We start from the raw sequence: 12603 nt of genomic DNA on the forward strand, positions 1-12603 counted from the left end.
AGTTGGGTAGGTGAGGACAAAGGGGTGTTTAGAAGGGCCTTTGGGGCAAATAATACTATCAGGATATTGAAGGCTTAGTTGCTATCAACTAAAGACAATTAGGAGTCTGGTGGAATGTTACATCCCTGCTATCAAACATCCTTGTTAATGAGATTTAGGTTTAGAAGAAATTTAACTTTATTTACTTTTCCTTCTACCTCCGCCTCCTTAGGTTTTATGGAGGGGAGGGTGACATTTGACTTGAAAAACTGAGTTCTGTGTCCTTGGAGATTGGGCTATTGATAAGGTAACTTCTTTGTTGTAATCTCAAAGAAATTTGCAAACCAAGGGAGACTCCTGTCTTGCAGGATTGTGATCTCAGCAAGTTAACTATTTATCACTTTATGGCAGTCAGGGGTGCCTGAGGAATGCTACACCTATGGAGGGGAGCGGATGAAGAAAAAGGGGGGGGGTTGCAAGGCGCCAGCTTTTGCTTTGTCCTCAGCCAGCCTCCTGCTCCCTCATCACTGGCACCACCCCTTACTAGCTCCGTGCCTTTGGACAAGTGGGGAAAAATCTCTGGGTCTCAGTGTCCTCCTCTGCAAAGAGAAGGTTACCAGGATCCTCGGTACAAAAGAAGGGGGTTAGGGGCAGAGCCCTGCTGAGCTTTCCCCAGAAGCCACTTACTCCATACCCTTGAGTCCCCACCTACCTGTGGCTGCACATTCGCATTGCCTGAGGGGCTTTCAAAATACTCTTTTCTTAAAGATTTAATTTATTTGACACAGAGAGAGAGAGAGTACAAGCAGGGAGAGCAGGAGGTGGAGGGAGAAGGAGAAGCAGGCTCCCCGCTGAGCAGGGAGACTGATGTGGGGTTCCATACTGGGACCCTGGGATCATGACCTGAACTAAAGGCAGACACTTAACTGACTGAGCCACCCAGGCGCCCCAATACTCTGTTTTTTAAAAAGGGATTTTAAAAAGTTCCCCCGGTGATTCTAACCTGTAGTCAGGGTAAGCCCCAATCCCTGGTCGACAGCCTCGCAAAGCTAAATGTAGTCCAATAGGACAGACATCACTTGGGGAGGGGGTCTTCTTGGAAATGCAGAATCCTAGGCCCTGCCCGACACCTGCTGAACCGGCACCCGCATGTTAACAAAATGCCCAGATGATTCCACGCGTGTGACAGTTTCCATAACTGTGACTTTATCATTCGAGAAGTATTGGCCTGGGCCATGGATTTCAGATGGGTGTGTTTGGGGACAGGACAGAAGGGGCAGTTTGGGAGGATCTGAGGCCTGTGGGGACAAGAAGGGAGATGGTGACCCCCATCAGAAAGGACAGAGGCCAAGTGACAAAGTTGCAGAACGGGCTTCTCCCAGCCTTGCAGACAGACATGGACACCTACTGGCCCAATCACATTCCAGGGTCAGGAACCCGGGGGCTCCCTTTTCATTTCACTCCTCACTTGGCCGGAGCCTTACTTTTCTTTGAATTGTGTTGGTTTTGTGTAGATTTTTTTTTTTTTAAAGATTTTACTTATTTATTTGACAGAGAGAGATCACAAGTAGGCAGAGAGGCAGGCAGAGAGAGAGGGGGAAGCAGGCTCCCCGCTGAGCAGAGAGCCCAATGCGGGGCTCTATCCCAGGACCCTGAGATCATGACCCGAGCCAAAGGCAGCGGCTTAACCCACTGAGCCACCCAGGCGCCCCTTGTGTAGATATTTAAACAGCTTACTCTTCAGAGGAAGGAAGTGGGGAGAGTGGACCTCATCCGTGCTAGAGAGAAAGGCAGTCCGGGCCTCCCAGCAGGCAGGTGGCAGAAGACAAAAATGAATGAAATGGGCAAGGTGAGTGGGCTTGGCCAGCCAGGTCTGCTGTGCTGAAGGGACTGTTAATTTCAGGGCAGCTGCTGAAAGTTTCTTGGGGTTTTTAAGAACCTGGGCAGAGTGGGAGGGAGAGGAGGGACAAGTAAAACGAATGGAGAGTGTCCCCCGAGCTCGAGGCCCTTCCGGTGTGCATTTCACCTGGCCTAGAGCTTCGGCTTGGTGCTCTGTTCCTCCCTCAGCCATGGGGCAAGTCATCTTCAGGCTTGGAGGGACTCCTGCTCCAGTGCTGGGGAAAGAGAGAAGACAGCACAGGGCCCCCTGGGTAGGAAGGGGCACCCCGAGGGTCCACGGTCACCTTGCTATCTTTTCCTGGGGGAGGCAAGACAGAATCTGGGGTTCGAGTTTTCCAGGCACACTTGTTAGAACCTCTGCCTGACCCTCCCCTCCCTCACAACCAGGTGGATGACACCATCCGGAGCCAGGTGTGCCCTGACCCGGGCCCGATAAGCGTGTCCTCCTGAGGGGTGTGGATGCTTGGCACTTGGCCGGAGGACTTTCTCCTCATGCTTGCCGGGGGACCAGAGACAACGTGGAGGGCGGCAAAGGTCAGGGCTGAGCTGCCCAGGTAAGCCACCAGCAGGCAGGACATCCCAGGCTCCTAGGCTAGGTGGGAACCTCTGCTGGCATCACTCTTAACCTCATTCTGGGCCCAATGGCCAAGGAAGCGGTCTCTGGGAATCACTAGTGGGCCAACCTGCCCTCTAGTGGTGGTAAGCGGTAACTGCACCGCCGATTGCATGCTTTTTACAACGGGGTGCGGCTCTGGAGGAAAGCTTCTCCAGCCATCAACCTGTTCAGCCCACAGGCCGGTGACAGGGAGTGGGTGCTGTTCTCCTGTCATTTCAAGCATCTCTTCACCTCATATGATATTCAACCCTAAAAGGGGAAGGAAACTAGCATGTAACCGGTACTTGCTGCCTCCCAGAAACTTTGTACACCATGCTTCCTGGACGGCTCCAAAAGTCCTAGGGACCAGGGGGGATTACTAACTCATGTCCAGAAATAGTTTGTTTTTGAAGAGCAGCAAGGAGTCAAGTCACAGTCCACTCCATGCCCATCTGACTTCCCAAGCCATGTTTTTTTTACATACCACCCATCAGCGGCCCCCCCAGGGCTGAGAGTCCAGGCCTTCAGTAGGACCCAGCAAGCAGCAAAAGGGAGAAGGGGACACACTGGGGAGTGGTGAGGACTGTGGCAAACAGAGATGTGTGCCATACCTAAAGGGCACGGTCAAATGACTCCACAAATTTCCCTTGAGTGGGAATGTGGAGACTAATGCCAAACTGAAAGCTGAAAATCTGGATTTATGTAAAAGCTCCCACTTTTAAATATTGATGCCTGATTCCGAAAAGAGTTTAAATAGCATGCAAGTCAAACAAAGGACCGTTCTAACACTCTGAGTTTCTGTAATACTCTCACAGTACTGCTGATTCCAGAGTGGGTAGGCAGCTTGCCCACAAGCCTGTGACCAAGCAGAGACAGAGTCGGGACTTGACTCCATGTCTTCTGACTCCTGGGCCAGTGTTGCTCTCAGTTCACCTCTCTGTGGTCTGTCTTGCTCTCCAGGCCCTGGGGCAGGGGGTGAACCACTCCGGACCTTGGTGAGTTAGCAGCACACATCAGACTTAGGGTAGAGGCTGGGACACCATCCACATTTATTGGTCAAATTTGGCTTCAAGTGTGGCAAGGCCATCCAGAAACATTCCATATTTCTGGAAATAATGTTAGGTAGCACGCGCAGCCCCTGGGATCTCACCCGGATCCTGCTGAGGTAGTGTCTGAACCCAGTGGCCTTGCCTGTTTATCCCAGTAGTGCCTACCCCCACATCCTTAGACAAGGCTTCTTCCGGGACATAGGTCAGACTGGGTCCATCCGTTCCCGAGGACCGTCCCTAGATCTGGGCCCAAAGTCTTTGGAAGCTGGGGTTTAAGAGGAGGGAGTCGTCCCATTTACAAATGGGAAAACCGAGGCTTGAGGCAAGACGGACCTCATCCCAAAGCCTCATAACTGAGTCTAGGGTTTGGCCCTCAGGCCACTGGGCTAGTCAGTGCTTGGACACTCTCCCCATCCCATTTCTGGGTGGAGAACATTCCCCGGCTTAGCTGCTCTGAAAGTGCAATGTATAAATATATACTTGATTTTAAAAAGTAATAAATTAGATTTTCTACCAGCCTGCGGGTATCTGGCCAGTCATAAGTCCTATGAGATGAGCATCTGTCACATGTCATATGCGAACCACGGATCATGTGTGCTGCCACGTGGTGGCACCAGGACCTATCCCACTGACCCACAGGCCACAAGGCAAGTTCCATGTAATGTCACAGAGAATTCTACCATATGTGATCTTCTGTGTCACACATCACATCATGACACTTTCATTGTGTGACATGTCTCTGACTGGTCATGCATGTCACATGCAACACGGGGTAGTCTTTGGCCACACGAGGCTCCTGGTCCCTTCCTGAAGACCGTAGCAAGACCAATGTGCCCCTCCCTCCTGGGGCAGCACACAGGGACACCAAGCCAGCGGAGGCTCTTTTCCTGAGCCCACTGTCCCGGTGAGTGGAAGTTGGCTTCCCTTGGCTGAATTCAAAGGATCTTGAGGGGAGCCTTCAACTACCCCGAGGCGGCTGCGGCTGCTTGTCAAAGAACGCGAAGTCCAGCCTGGGCTCCTCGCTCTGCAGGTGCTGGGCCACGTCGGGGGAGATGGGGTTGTTCCAGAGGCTGCAGGACACAGAGACAGGCACTGAGCACCAGGAGTGGCATGCTCATCCTCTTGTCTCCATCCCCTACAGATGGGGAGACCCAGGCCCAAGACGGGGAAGAGCCATGCCCAGAGCTACCTGGCAGGTTAGACCAGCATGGCTACTCATATGACACGTTTGTGCAAATAAGGAAAAACTCCCCTTCTTCATGACACTTTACTTCCATCATCTGAAGTTGTCATGAAATATTCATTTCTATTGAACAAGCCACTTCATTACCATTTACTAGAAATCTGACATACCAATATATGAATGGTGTCCCACAGAGGCAATGCTCTTGTGCAGTGCACAACCTATATGGCCGTATGTGGTGGTTCTGATTCTACCATTTTAAGTGCTTACTAGGTGCTAGGCATTGTGCTCAGTGCTGTATAGAACTGTTTAGTCCTCACAACAACCCCCTGATACTATCATTGAGCCCATTTTACAGATGAGGAAATTGAGGTCAAGAGAGGTTGAGTTGCTGACACAAAGTTCCATAATTGGCAAATGGCAGAGCTGGGATTTGATCCAGGTCTGTGTGTTGCCAAATTCTTGGTGGAGAGAACCAAGTCTCCTCTGATAATCCTCAAGCCAGATCTTGCCTCTTTGTACAGGGAGTCCCCTTATATTATAGAGGTTGGTGTGGCCTCCCACCCATCATCCCCCCACCGTGAGCCCTTTTTACCGGATGACTTGGATGCCAGATCCTTGTGCCAGCCCTTCGACCAGGAGCCAGGCTCCACAAGCTGTGATCTGGTTCTTCTCCAAGCTTTTCAATAGATAGCAGAGAAAGGGGAAAGAGAAATGGCTTGAGTGGGGGGCGATGGGCTTCCCTGTATGCCCCGCCCCCAGGCCAAGATGCTTGCAGAACCTAACACAGTACAGCAGGAAGGCTGAAGGCCAGGGCCCAGGGAGACCTAAGGTTGAGAGGGGCTTGGACCAGAATGTGCAACTCCGTGAGTTCCTGCTCTATGGCAGGAAGTGGCCTCTTGGTTTTCCCAAGGACGGGGGTTCCCCTTGGCATGCTTCCCAGTTCTGGTTTCCCAGGATGTGCCCTTCATACTCCATTTTCTTCAGCCTGCTCATCCTCGGCAGGACCCGGGCCAGCTCTGCAGCCGCCTCGTCCCCAAGTAGATTCCAGGACAGCCTGCAGGGGAGGGGTCCTAAGGTCAGTGGCAGGAAAACAGTGAGGTCAAGGGGTAGAGACACGGTGGCAGGTGCGGAGGGCTGGGGGACTAAGGAGGTTGCCACACAGGTGTGAGAAAGGCCACTTGATGCCCATGTGGAAGACTTTTCAGGGTGGAGATAAGTCTCTTCCTCTCCCCAACCCCCTTGTTGCGCTGGTCATCTTTCAAGAACCCAGACAGCTTGAGAGCTGGCTGTCCAGAGAATTTGGAGCACATGGTCTGCAGCAACAACGTCCTGATGCAAACTTCTACCATGCATGTGCCTTCAGCATCATATCCATGCACCCCATTTTCTCTAAAGTGGTCCTCCTCTCTGCTTTTTTTTTTTTTTTTTTTACTTTAAGAGATTAATCTTAGGTAATACTAATCACTACTATCAATGGGAAACCTGCGTTGACAATCCTAAACAGAAGGCAGTTACAACGACAAATACAGCACAGACAATGGTAATCATTTCTAGCCAGAACCTCCGTCCTTCCGAAGATGCTGAGCCTGTGGCCTGCCCCCTGCTGGTTACAAAGGGAGAATCATGAAGAAAAAATGTAAGCAGAAAAAATTCAAGCACTCTCTGGCTGGTGATATTTCAAGACCGCAGCAGTTAGGTTGCACTGGCTCATCTCTGATTTACCTTTGGTATGAAATAATTATCTGCTCCATGGTCATATACACTATTTCTTGGCTTATCAAGTAAAAAATAAATCAGGAGAATCACCAGTGTTAGGTGTTAAAGATGCCTTAGCAGGGATCTGGAGACTTTCTCTTTGGTGTCATGTAATGAGAAGGATTAAAACCTTTAAGATGGACAAACCATAAGAGACTCTTAATCACAGGAAACAAACTGAGGGTTTCTGGAGGGGAGGGAGGTGGAGGGAGGGGGTAACTGGGTGATGGGCTTTAAGGAGGGCACGTGATGAGATGAGCAGTGGGTATAAAACTGAACCTTTGAAACCAATAATTCATTATATGTTAATTAATTAAATGTAAATAAAAAATGTAAAAAAAAAACCCTTTAAGATGCAAACCTAATACCCTCTTGGAATCCCCTGTGTCCTATACCCTAGGAAAGAGCATTTTCTTCCATCGTGTGGTCAGGGCCCCAGGCTAGTCCTCAGTGTGGTTCGCCCCTGTGGCTGCCCAAGGCCAGACCGTATCTGATTGCCAGGAGGGGGGTGGGCATAGGCAGGGGGCCGGTGGGGAGCATGCTTCACCACGAGCAAGACGTTTATAAATCGAGGTTCTGTAAACCAGATGAGGTGATCTACCCAACCACCTCCCAAAGGGAAGGTCAGGGGCAAAGAGCTTTCAGGGACCCACTAGTCTACCTCCCCGCCTGCCCTGCTCCAGCCCACAGTGGGGGAAACAGGCAGGAGAGGCTGAATGGATTTGCCCAACATCACTCATGGCCACAATGTTCAAACTTCCTCAAGAGGAGGCTTAAGACCTTCCCCACTTACAGATGGGGGACGGGTCGGGGAGCTTTAGGCCGGAAGGAGGTGGGCAGCCAGGCCAAGCCCCCAGACCCCCGCCCTTTCCCGCTAGGGCTTGTTCCAAGCACTCACAGGACTTCTTCCAGCGCGGGGCAGAGCACCAGGCTGGCAGCTAGGGGCTTGGCTGCGTGGTTGTCAATCTCACAGGAAACCAGGCTGGGGACAAACAAGAGGACAGGCTGAAGCGTGACTGAGTCGGGGGCATCTCCAGCCAGCCTGCCTCTGCCCACCGTGCAATCGGGGCTCGAGGCAAAGGAGTGGCCCGGGGTGGGGGTGGGGGAAGACTTAGGAAGGTGCCCCTTTTTGCCCCAGGCTTCCTTATACTTGAGGTCTCTGAACCTTCAAAAGCCTTCCCAGGTGCCAGACGCTGCCTCCCTCCCCACCAACCCCAGCTCCCCAGGTGGTCAGGAAAGGCGACTCACTCGATCTGCCTGAGCAGTGGGAGCCCCTGATGGAAATGTGGGACCCCTGTCGCCAGACTGTTCACTGCCAAGCTGTGAGATAGGGAGACACCTGTGAGAGGAGCCCGAGACCCGCCCTGGCTGCTCCTCTGCCCACACTCCACGGCCCACACTCACCTAATCTCTTCCACATATGGGCGTCCATCCAGGGCCTGGCTCAGGAGCAGCGCCCCCTCTAGGCTCAGGCCGCTAGAGGGCAGGCTGGGGAAAGGGGAGAAGGTGAGTGGAAGGCGGGTAGGTGTAGGGCTCAGGAGCCTTCCCAGAGCGCCCACGCTCAGCATTGTTTCAGGCCGCCCCATCAGACCATCAGGTCACTGTCACCCCAAACCTTCTCCCCATCCATACAGGACTCTGGGGGGGGGGGCGGTGGTAAGGGCCCCCAGCTCTTTCATGTGTCAGTAAAGCAAGCTCTCCATGCGTCTCTTGGCTTGGCTTCCCTTGCCTGGAAAACGGAGCAGCTAGCAATCTGGCCTTGGGGCTGGCTGCTGGGAGGCTTTGGCGAGGCCCAGGGCAGAAACCGGTGCTTTTCTATGGCCCAGCCCTTTGCTGACACTGCCTCACCCGCCCTCAGAGACCGGTTCAGGAGTGCAGACCATGGTACTTCTTTTGCACATAAGAAAACCAAGACTCAGAACGGGTAGCGGCTTGGCTCACGGCCCAGAAGGCGCTGGTCACAACCCAGGACGAGGCTGGGTCTCCTGACCACCCTGCCCCAGGCTCCCGAAGCAGGGGAGGAGTGGGCAGGGCGGGACAGGCCGTCCCAGCACGTACCACGACCTGACCTAGGGCTGGCAGTTCCGTTAGTGGAGGCCTTGATTCCCCAGCGCTGCCTGCGAACCCCTCCCGGCCAGCCGTGCAGAAGAGCCCGGCGGAGGGACACTCACTGTAGGACTCTCAGGTGGTGGGGCAGCCTCTGTGCCAGCCTCAGGGCTGTGACATCTCCCAGGACGTTGTAGCCCAGCCTGGAAGAGGACAGAGATGAGGGTGAGCACCGGGCCGGCTGGCTCCAGACCCCGTGTTGCCCTGGGTGCCCCGGGGAACACAAAGGCCAGGAGGGCTTAGGGGATACGAAGGGCAGAGGGCAGCCAGCAGGACCCACACTTACATTAGCTCCTCCAAGTGCTTGCAGAGGGCGAGAGACTCCACCAACAGCACTCCCCCAGCTGGGCCAATGCCATTCCCTGAGAGGCTGAGGGTGGGTGGACATCAGACCCTGGGATACCCAGGTCCCCCCACCCGAGCGCACCCACTAGGGCCCCGAGAGACCACACCCCCGCCGTAGACCCTCGCCACCAGAGAGGGCAGGAAGGACCAGACCAGGGCCTGGGCTGGCTGAAGATCCCACGGCTGGCAGGGCCCGCACGTAACCCAGCCCCACCGCTTGGACACTGAGGATGGCACAGGAAGGTCAGCCTGAGGCGGGGCCAGGGTCTCCCCGTCCGCGGTATGGCTACTGAGGGCCCCTGTCAGGAGGCCTGACCACTCACTCTATCTTCCTGAGCTCAGGCAGCGCGGGGAGGATGGCAGCTAGGTGCTGGGCACCGAAGTCTCCGATCTGGTTGTGGCTCAAGCTTGGGGAGAGAACAACAGGAGGACTGGAACCATCCGCCTGGCCGCCATGTCATTTCGTCCACAGCCCCCCTCTCAGCACAGAAGGGGTAGTGATGTCTAGAGAGAGGCCCCAGCTCACACTGAGGCAGGCCCCTCAGCCCGTCTGAGGTGAGGACTTCCGACCCTTGTCTTCTGTTTCCAGGATGTTCTCCCTGGTGTCTGACCTGAATCCCTCTTGCTGCAGCCCACAGCCTCACAACCCATCTTGGGGTTTCCTGACGATCTAGGCCTGGGGTTGTGAAGGGGGAAGCGGGTGAAGGCACGCGGATGAGGCTGGGCAGAGCATACTCAATCGAGGATCCCCTTGCTTTTCCCATCTCGCCCTGCTCAAGTTGTCTTGGGTTGGGGGATAGAGAGGCAACTCACCCCAGCTCCTTCAAGCTGCTGGCAGCTCTGAGAGCCTCCAAAAGTTGGAGGCAGCCGACATCACAAATACCATTCCTGCTCAGCCTGGAGAAGCAGAGGCCTTGGTCAGGAGCAGAGGCCCAGGCCTTTGAAGGTGCTAGGTTAGGTTTGCAAAGCTTTTACACACCAGGAACCCATATGTTCAACTTGAGGGGTTGGTTGGGGAGGGGGACAGGTAAGGTGGGGATGACTGTACCCGGAGTCCAGATGAGAAAACTGAGCCCAGGGAGGAACCATGACTGGCCACGCACTGCTGGTGACTCCCAGGCAAAGCGGAAACGCAAGCCCAGAGCTCCCTGCTCCCCCAGCCCAGGAGCTGTGGCCACACTGCTTCATCTGGCCAGTCTCTGCCTCAGCCTCCATGTCAGGGAACACCCAGGCCACCCTGGCTAATGGCCAGTTTCATGGGGCTCCGTAATCCAGGCAAATCATTTCTCCCCGGCACAGGTGTTCTAAGCAATGCAAACACCGGGCTTTTCCATAAAGCCGGTTTATTGACCTTTTCTGCACCCTGACCTTGCCCTGCCCCCATGAGTGGCGAAAACCCAAACCCAACAAACCACAGGAGGCAAACTGTCAAGGCCCTGTGTCAAGGATCTGAAGGTTGTTTTGTTTTCCTTCTTTTCACAAATTAAACTGTAGGGAAGTGCCTTTCGGAGAATTAATTTTGGATGAAATGACCTAGTCCCATCTGATATGCTTCTCAGAACTCTCTGACCTCATCTGTCACGCACTCTAGGCAGCCACGTGGGGGAGGGAACTCGGGGAGACACAAAGTCTCTTGGGTTTATCTGTAGTTGCCGCATTTTATATTTTGCAAAATCCCAAGAAAAGAATGTGTTATATCTGTTAATCAAGGTGGCCAGGGGCCCACAGGAAGAACACCAAGGTCACCAGATCAGAGGCCATACCATCCTTACTGACCCCCAGGATTGGTATTACTTGGGAGCTTGTTAGAAATGCAGAATCTACGCAGCGCAAGCTCGTGGAATCAGAAATGTGAACGAGCACACAGGGAGAACGGTGCACATTTAGGGCTGTTCCAGGATTCGGGCCCAGCCCCTGGCGGTCACTCCTATAGCGGGAGGGAGCTGGTGGCAGCGGAAGGCAAGAGCGGTGGGCACTGACCTGGGAGGGCAGCAACGTCCCCAGGCCGGGAGTCACGGAGGGTCCTCAGGGAAATGCCTCTAGTGCTTCCCTGGGCGGGCGGTCCCCGCAGACCCCGGGTGTGGCCTCCCACTCATTCCCATGGGGTCACTGGGCCACTCACCGGAGGCTCTGCAGGACGCTCATGTGGCTTAGTCCCTGGGTGAGCAGGGCCAGGGCGGAGCTGCCCAGCGGCAGATGGCTGAGGCTGGAGGAGAGGAGGCCAGAGGAGGACATCACTGGGGTTGGGTCCCCGGTAGAGACCAAGGCCCCATCCAGTCGGCAGGCCTTGGTGCTCAGCAATCCCCAGGGACCTCCAAGATAGCCATTTACATCCGCACGAAGTAGACATATTGTATAGAACAAAACCGCATAAGGCATCCAAAGGCCGTTTCCCTGCATGAGTAAAGGCCACCCAGGCAGCAGGTCTGTGTTCCGAAGCACACGGGACCCAGTCTGCTGACCAGGCATCCTAGCGGCCCCAGAGCGGGCATATACTCGAGGTTGAGCACTGAGCTTGGGGCCATCCTGAGAAGTAGAACTCTCTCATCCCCATTTTGCAGATGAGGCACACTGAGGCTCAGAGCATGATTAGAGAGGTTATTAAAGGCCACACAGAAAGTAGAAGCAACACAACAGAACCCAAGGTCATAGGACTCCCGTTCCTGAACCCCAAGTATGTGTCACCCCTGGGATCACAGTCCAGGCCCCCACCCGGGGCAGGAGAGGGGAATAATAATAATAATAATAATAATAATAAAAACAGGAGCCAGTACTTGCAGAGTGTGAACTCTGTGCCAGGCTCTGTTCTAAGGACTTCATATGTATTATCTCATTTAATCCTTGCCACACCCCTAGGGGGTAAGTACAGCCATTTTTGCCAAAGTTAAGATGGGGAGAAAAGCACAGAAAAGTAATTTGCCCAAGCTCACACATTCAGAGGCATCCTGGTCTGCCTAGAATTGAGGGGGGCTCCAGGATGGGCGACTCTCAGCCCCAGGGAAACTGGAACAGCAGTCACTCTACCAAGGGTTAAACCCAGGTGGCATGGCTCCTAACCAGGGGCCATACCCCTGACTATTCGGCCACAGATGGGGCAGGTGGAAGAGGTCAGCTGGTGGCAGGGAGGAAACACTCAGAAATGACAGATCCGAAACGGGCAGGGGCGTTTGGACAGTGGGGAATCCATCCCCTCTCTTCATCATGCCCCCTTTGGAGCTGGGGTGGCTGAGCAGGTGAGAGGTAAAGAGAGTGGCACTAGTTGCCTGGGAAACTAGGGACAGGTCACAGATCTGTCCTGTTCTCTGTGGTACCTCCAGCCCCGGGTCCTGGCAAACACCTGTTAAATGCATGCATGAGCCAATCAACGATCTCATTGGGCCTCCAACACTCCCTCTCCCTGCCCCCATCCAACAAAAGCTTCCAGAAGGAAGGCTAACAGAGGTGAAGGCACATGGGGGGGGAGGACAAAGAAACAGCTTGGGAGAAAGACACGTGGGTCCTCTGGTCAAACGTCTCTCTGATACCATCCATGCCCCGGGTCCCCAGGACAAGCAGAAAGGGACAAAGTGGGAGAATTCTACTGTTACCGGACAAAAAGTCAGAAGGCTACTTTTAAACCTTATTCAACACATATGTTGAAAAAAATCTGGAAGCAAATTCACACACTGCTCCTTCAGAGCAGTTTCCCC

At 54.0% G+C, this 12603-nt stretch overlaps 1 protein-coding gene and 1 long non-coding RNA gene across 2 annotated transcripts; both read right to left on the bottom strand.

Moving 5' to 3' along the window:
- Positions 1-1494: 1494 nt before the first annotated feature.
- LOC309853899 lies at positions 1495-2176 on the bottom strand. Its single transcript, XR_014306024.1, has 2 exons — positions 2006-2176; positions 1495-1918 (listed from the first exon to the last, which is right to left on the bottom strand). It is a non-coding gene; the product is annotated as an uncharacterized lncRNA (long non-coding RNA).
- A 1322-nt stretch (positions 2177-3498) lies between these two features.
- LOC309853897 (uncharacterized protein) lies at positions 3499-11384 on the bottom strand. The gene is made up of 11 exons (XM_082712500.1): positions 11037-11384; positions 9728-9811; positions 9238-9321; positions 8856-8939; positions 8635-8712; positions 7868-7951; positions 7712-7783; positions 7362-7445; positions 5679-5762; positions 5301-5384; positions 3499-4592 (listed from the first exon to the last, which is right to left on the bottom strand). The coding sequence occupies exons 1-11, from the start codon at positions 11381-11383 to the stop codon at positions 4481-4483; spliced, it is 1197 nt and encodes a 398-aa protein (XP_082568626.1). The 5' UTR covers position 11384; the 3' UTR covers positions 3499-4480.
- Positions 11385-12603: the final 1219 nt, after the last annotated feature.

Source organism: Mustela nivalis, assembly GCF_964662115.1.
Source record: "Mustela nivalis genome assembly, chromosome: 18".
NCBI classification, from domain to species: Eukaryota; Metazoa; Chordata; class Mammalia; order Carnivora; family Mustelidae; genus Mustela; species Mustela nivalis.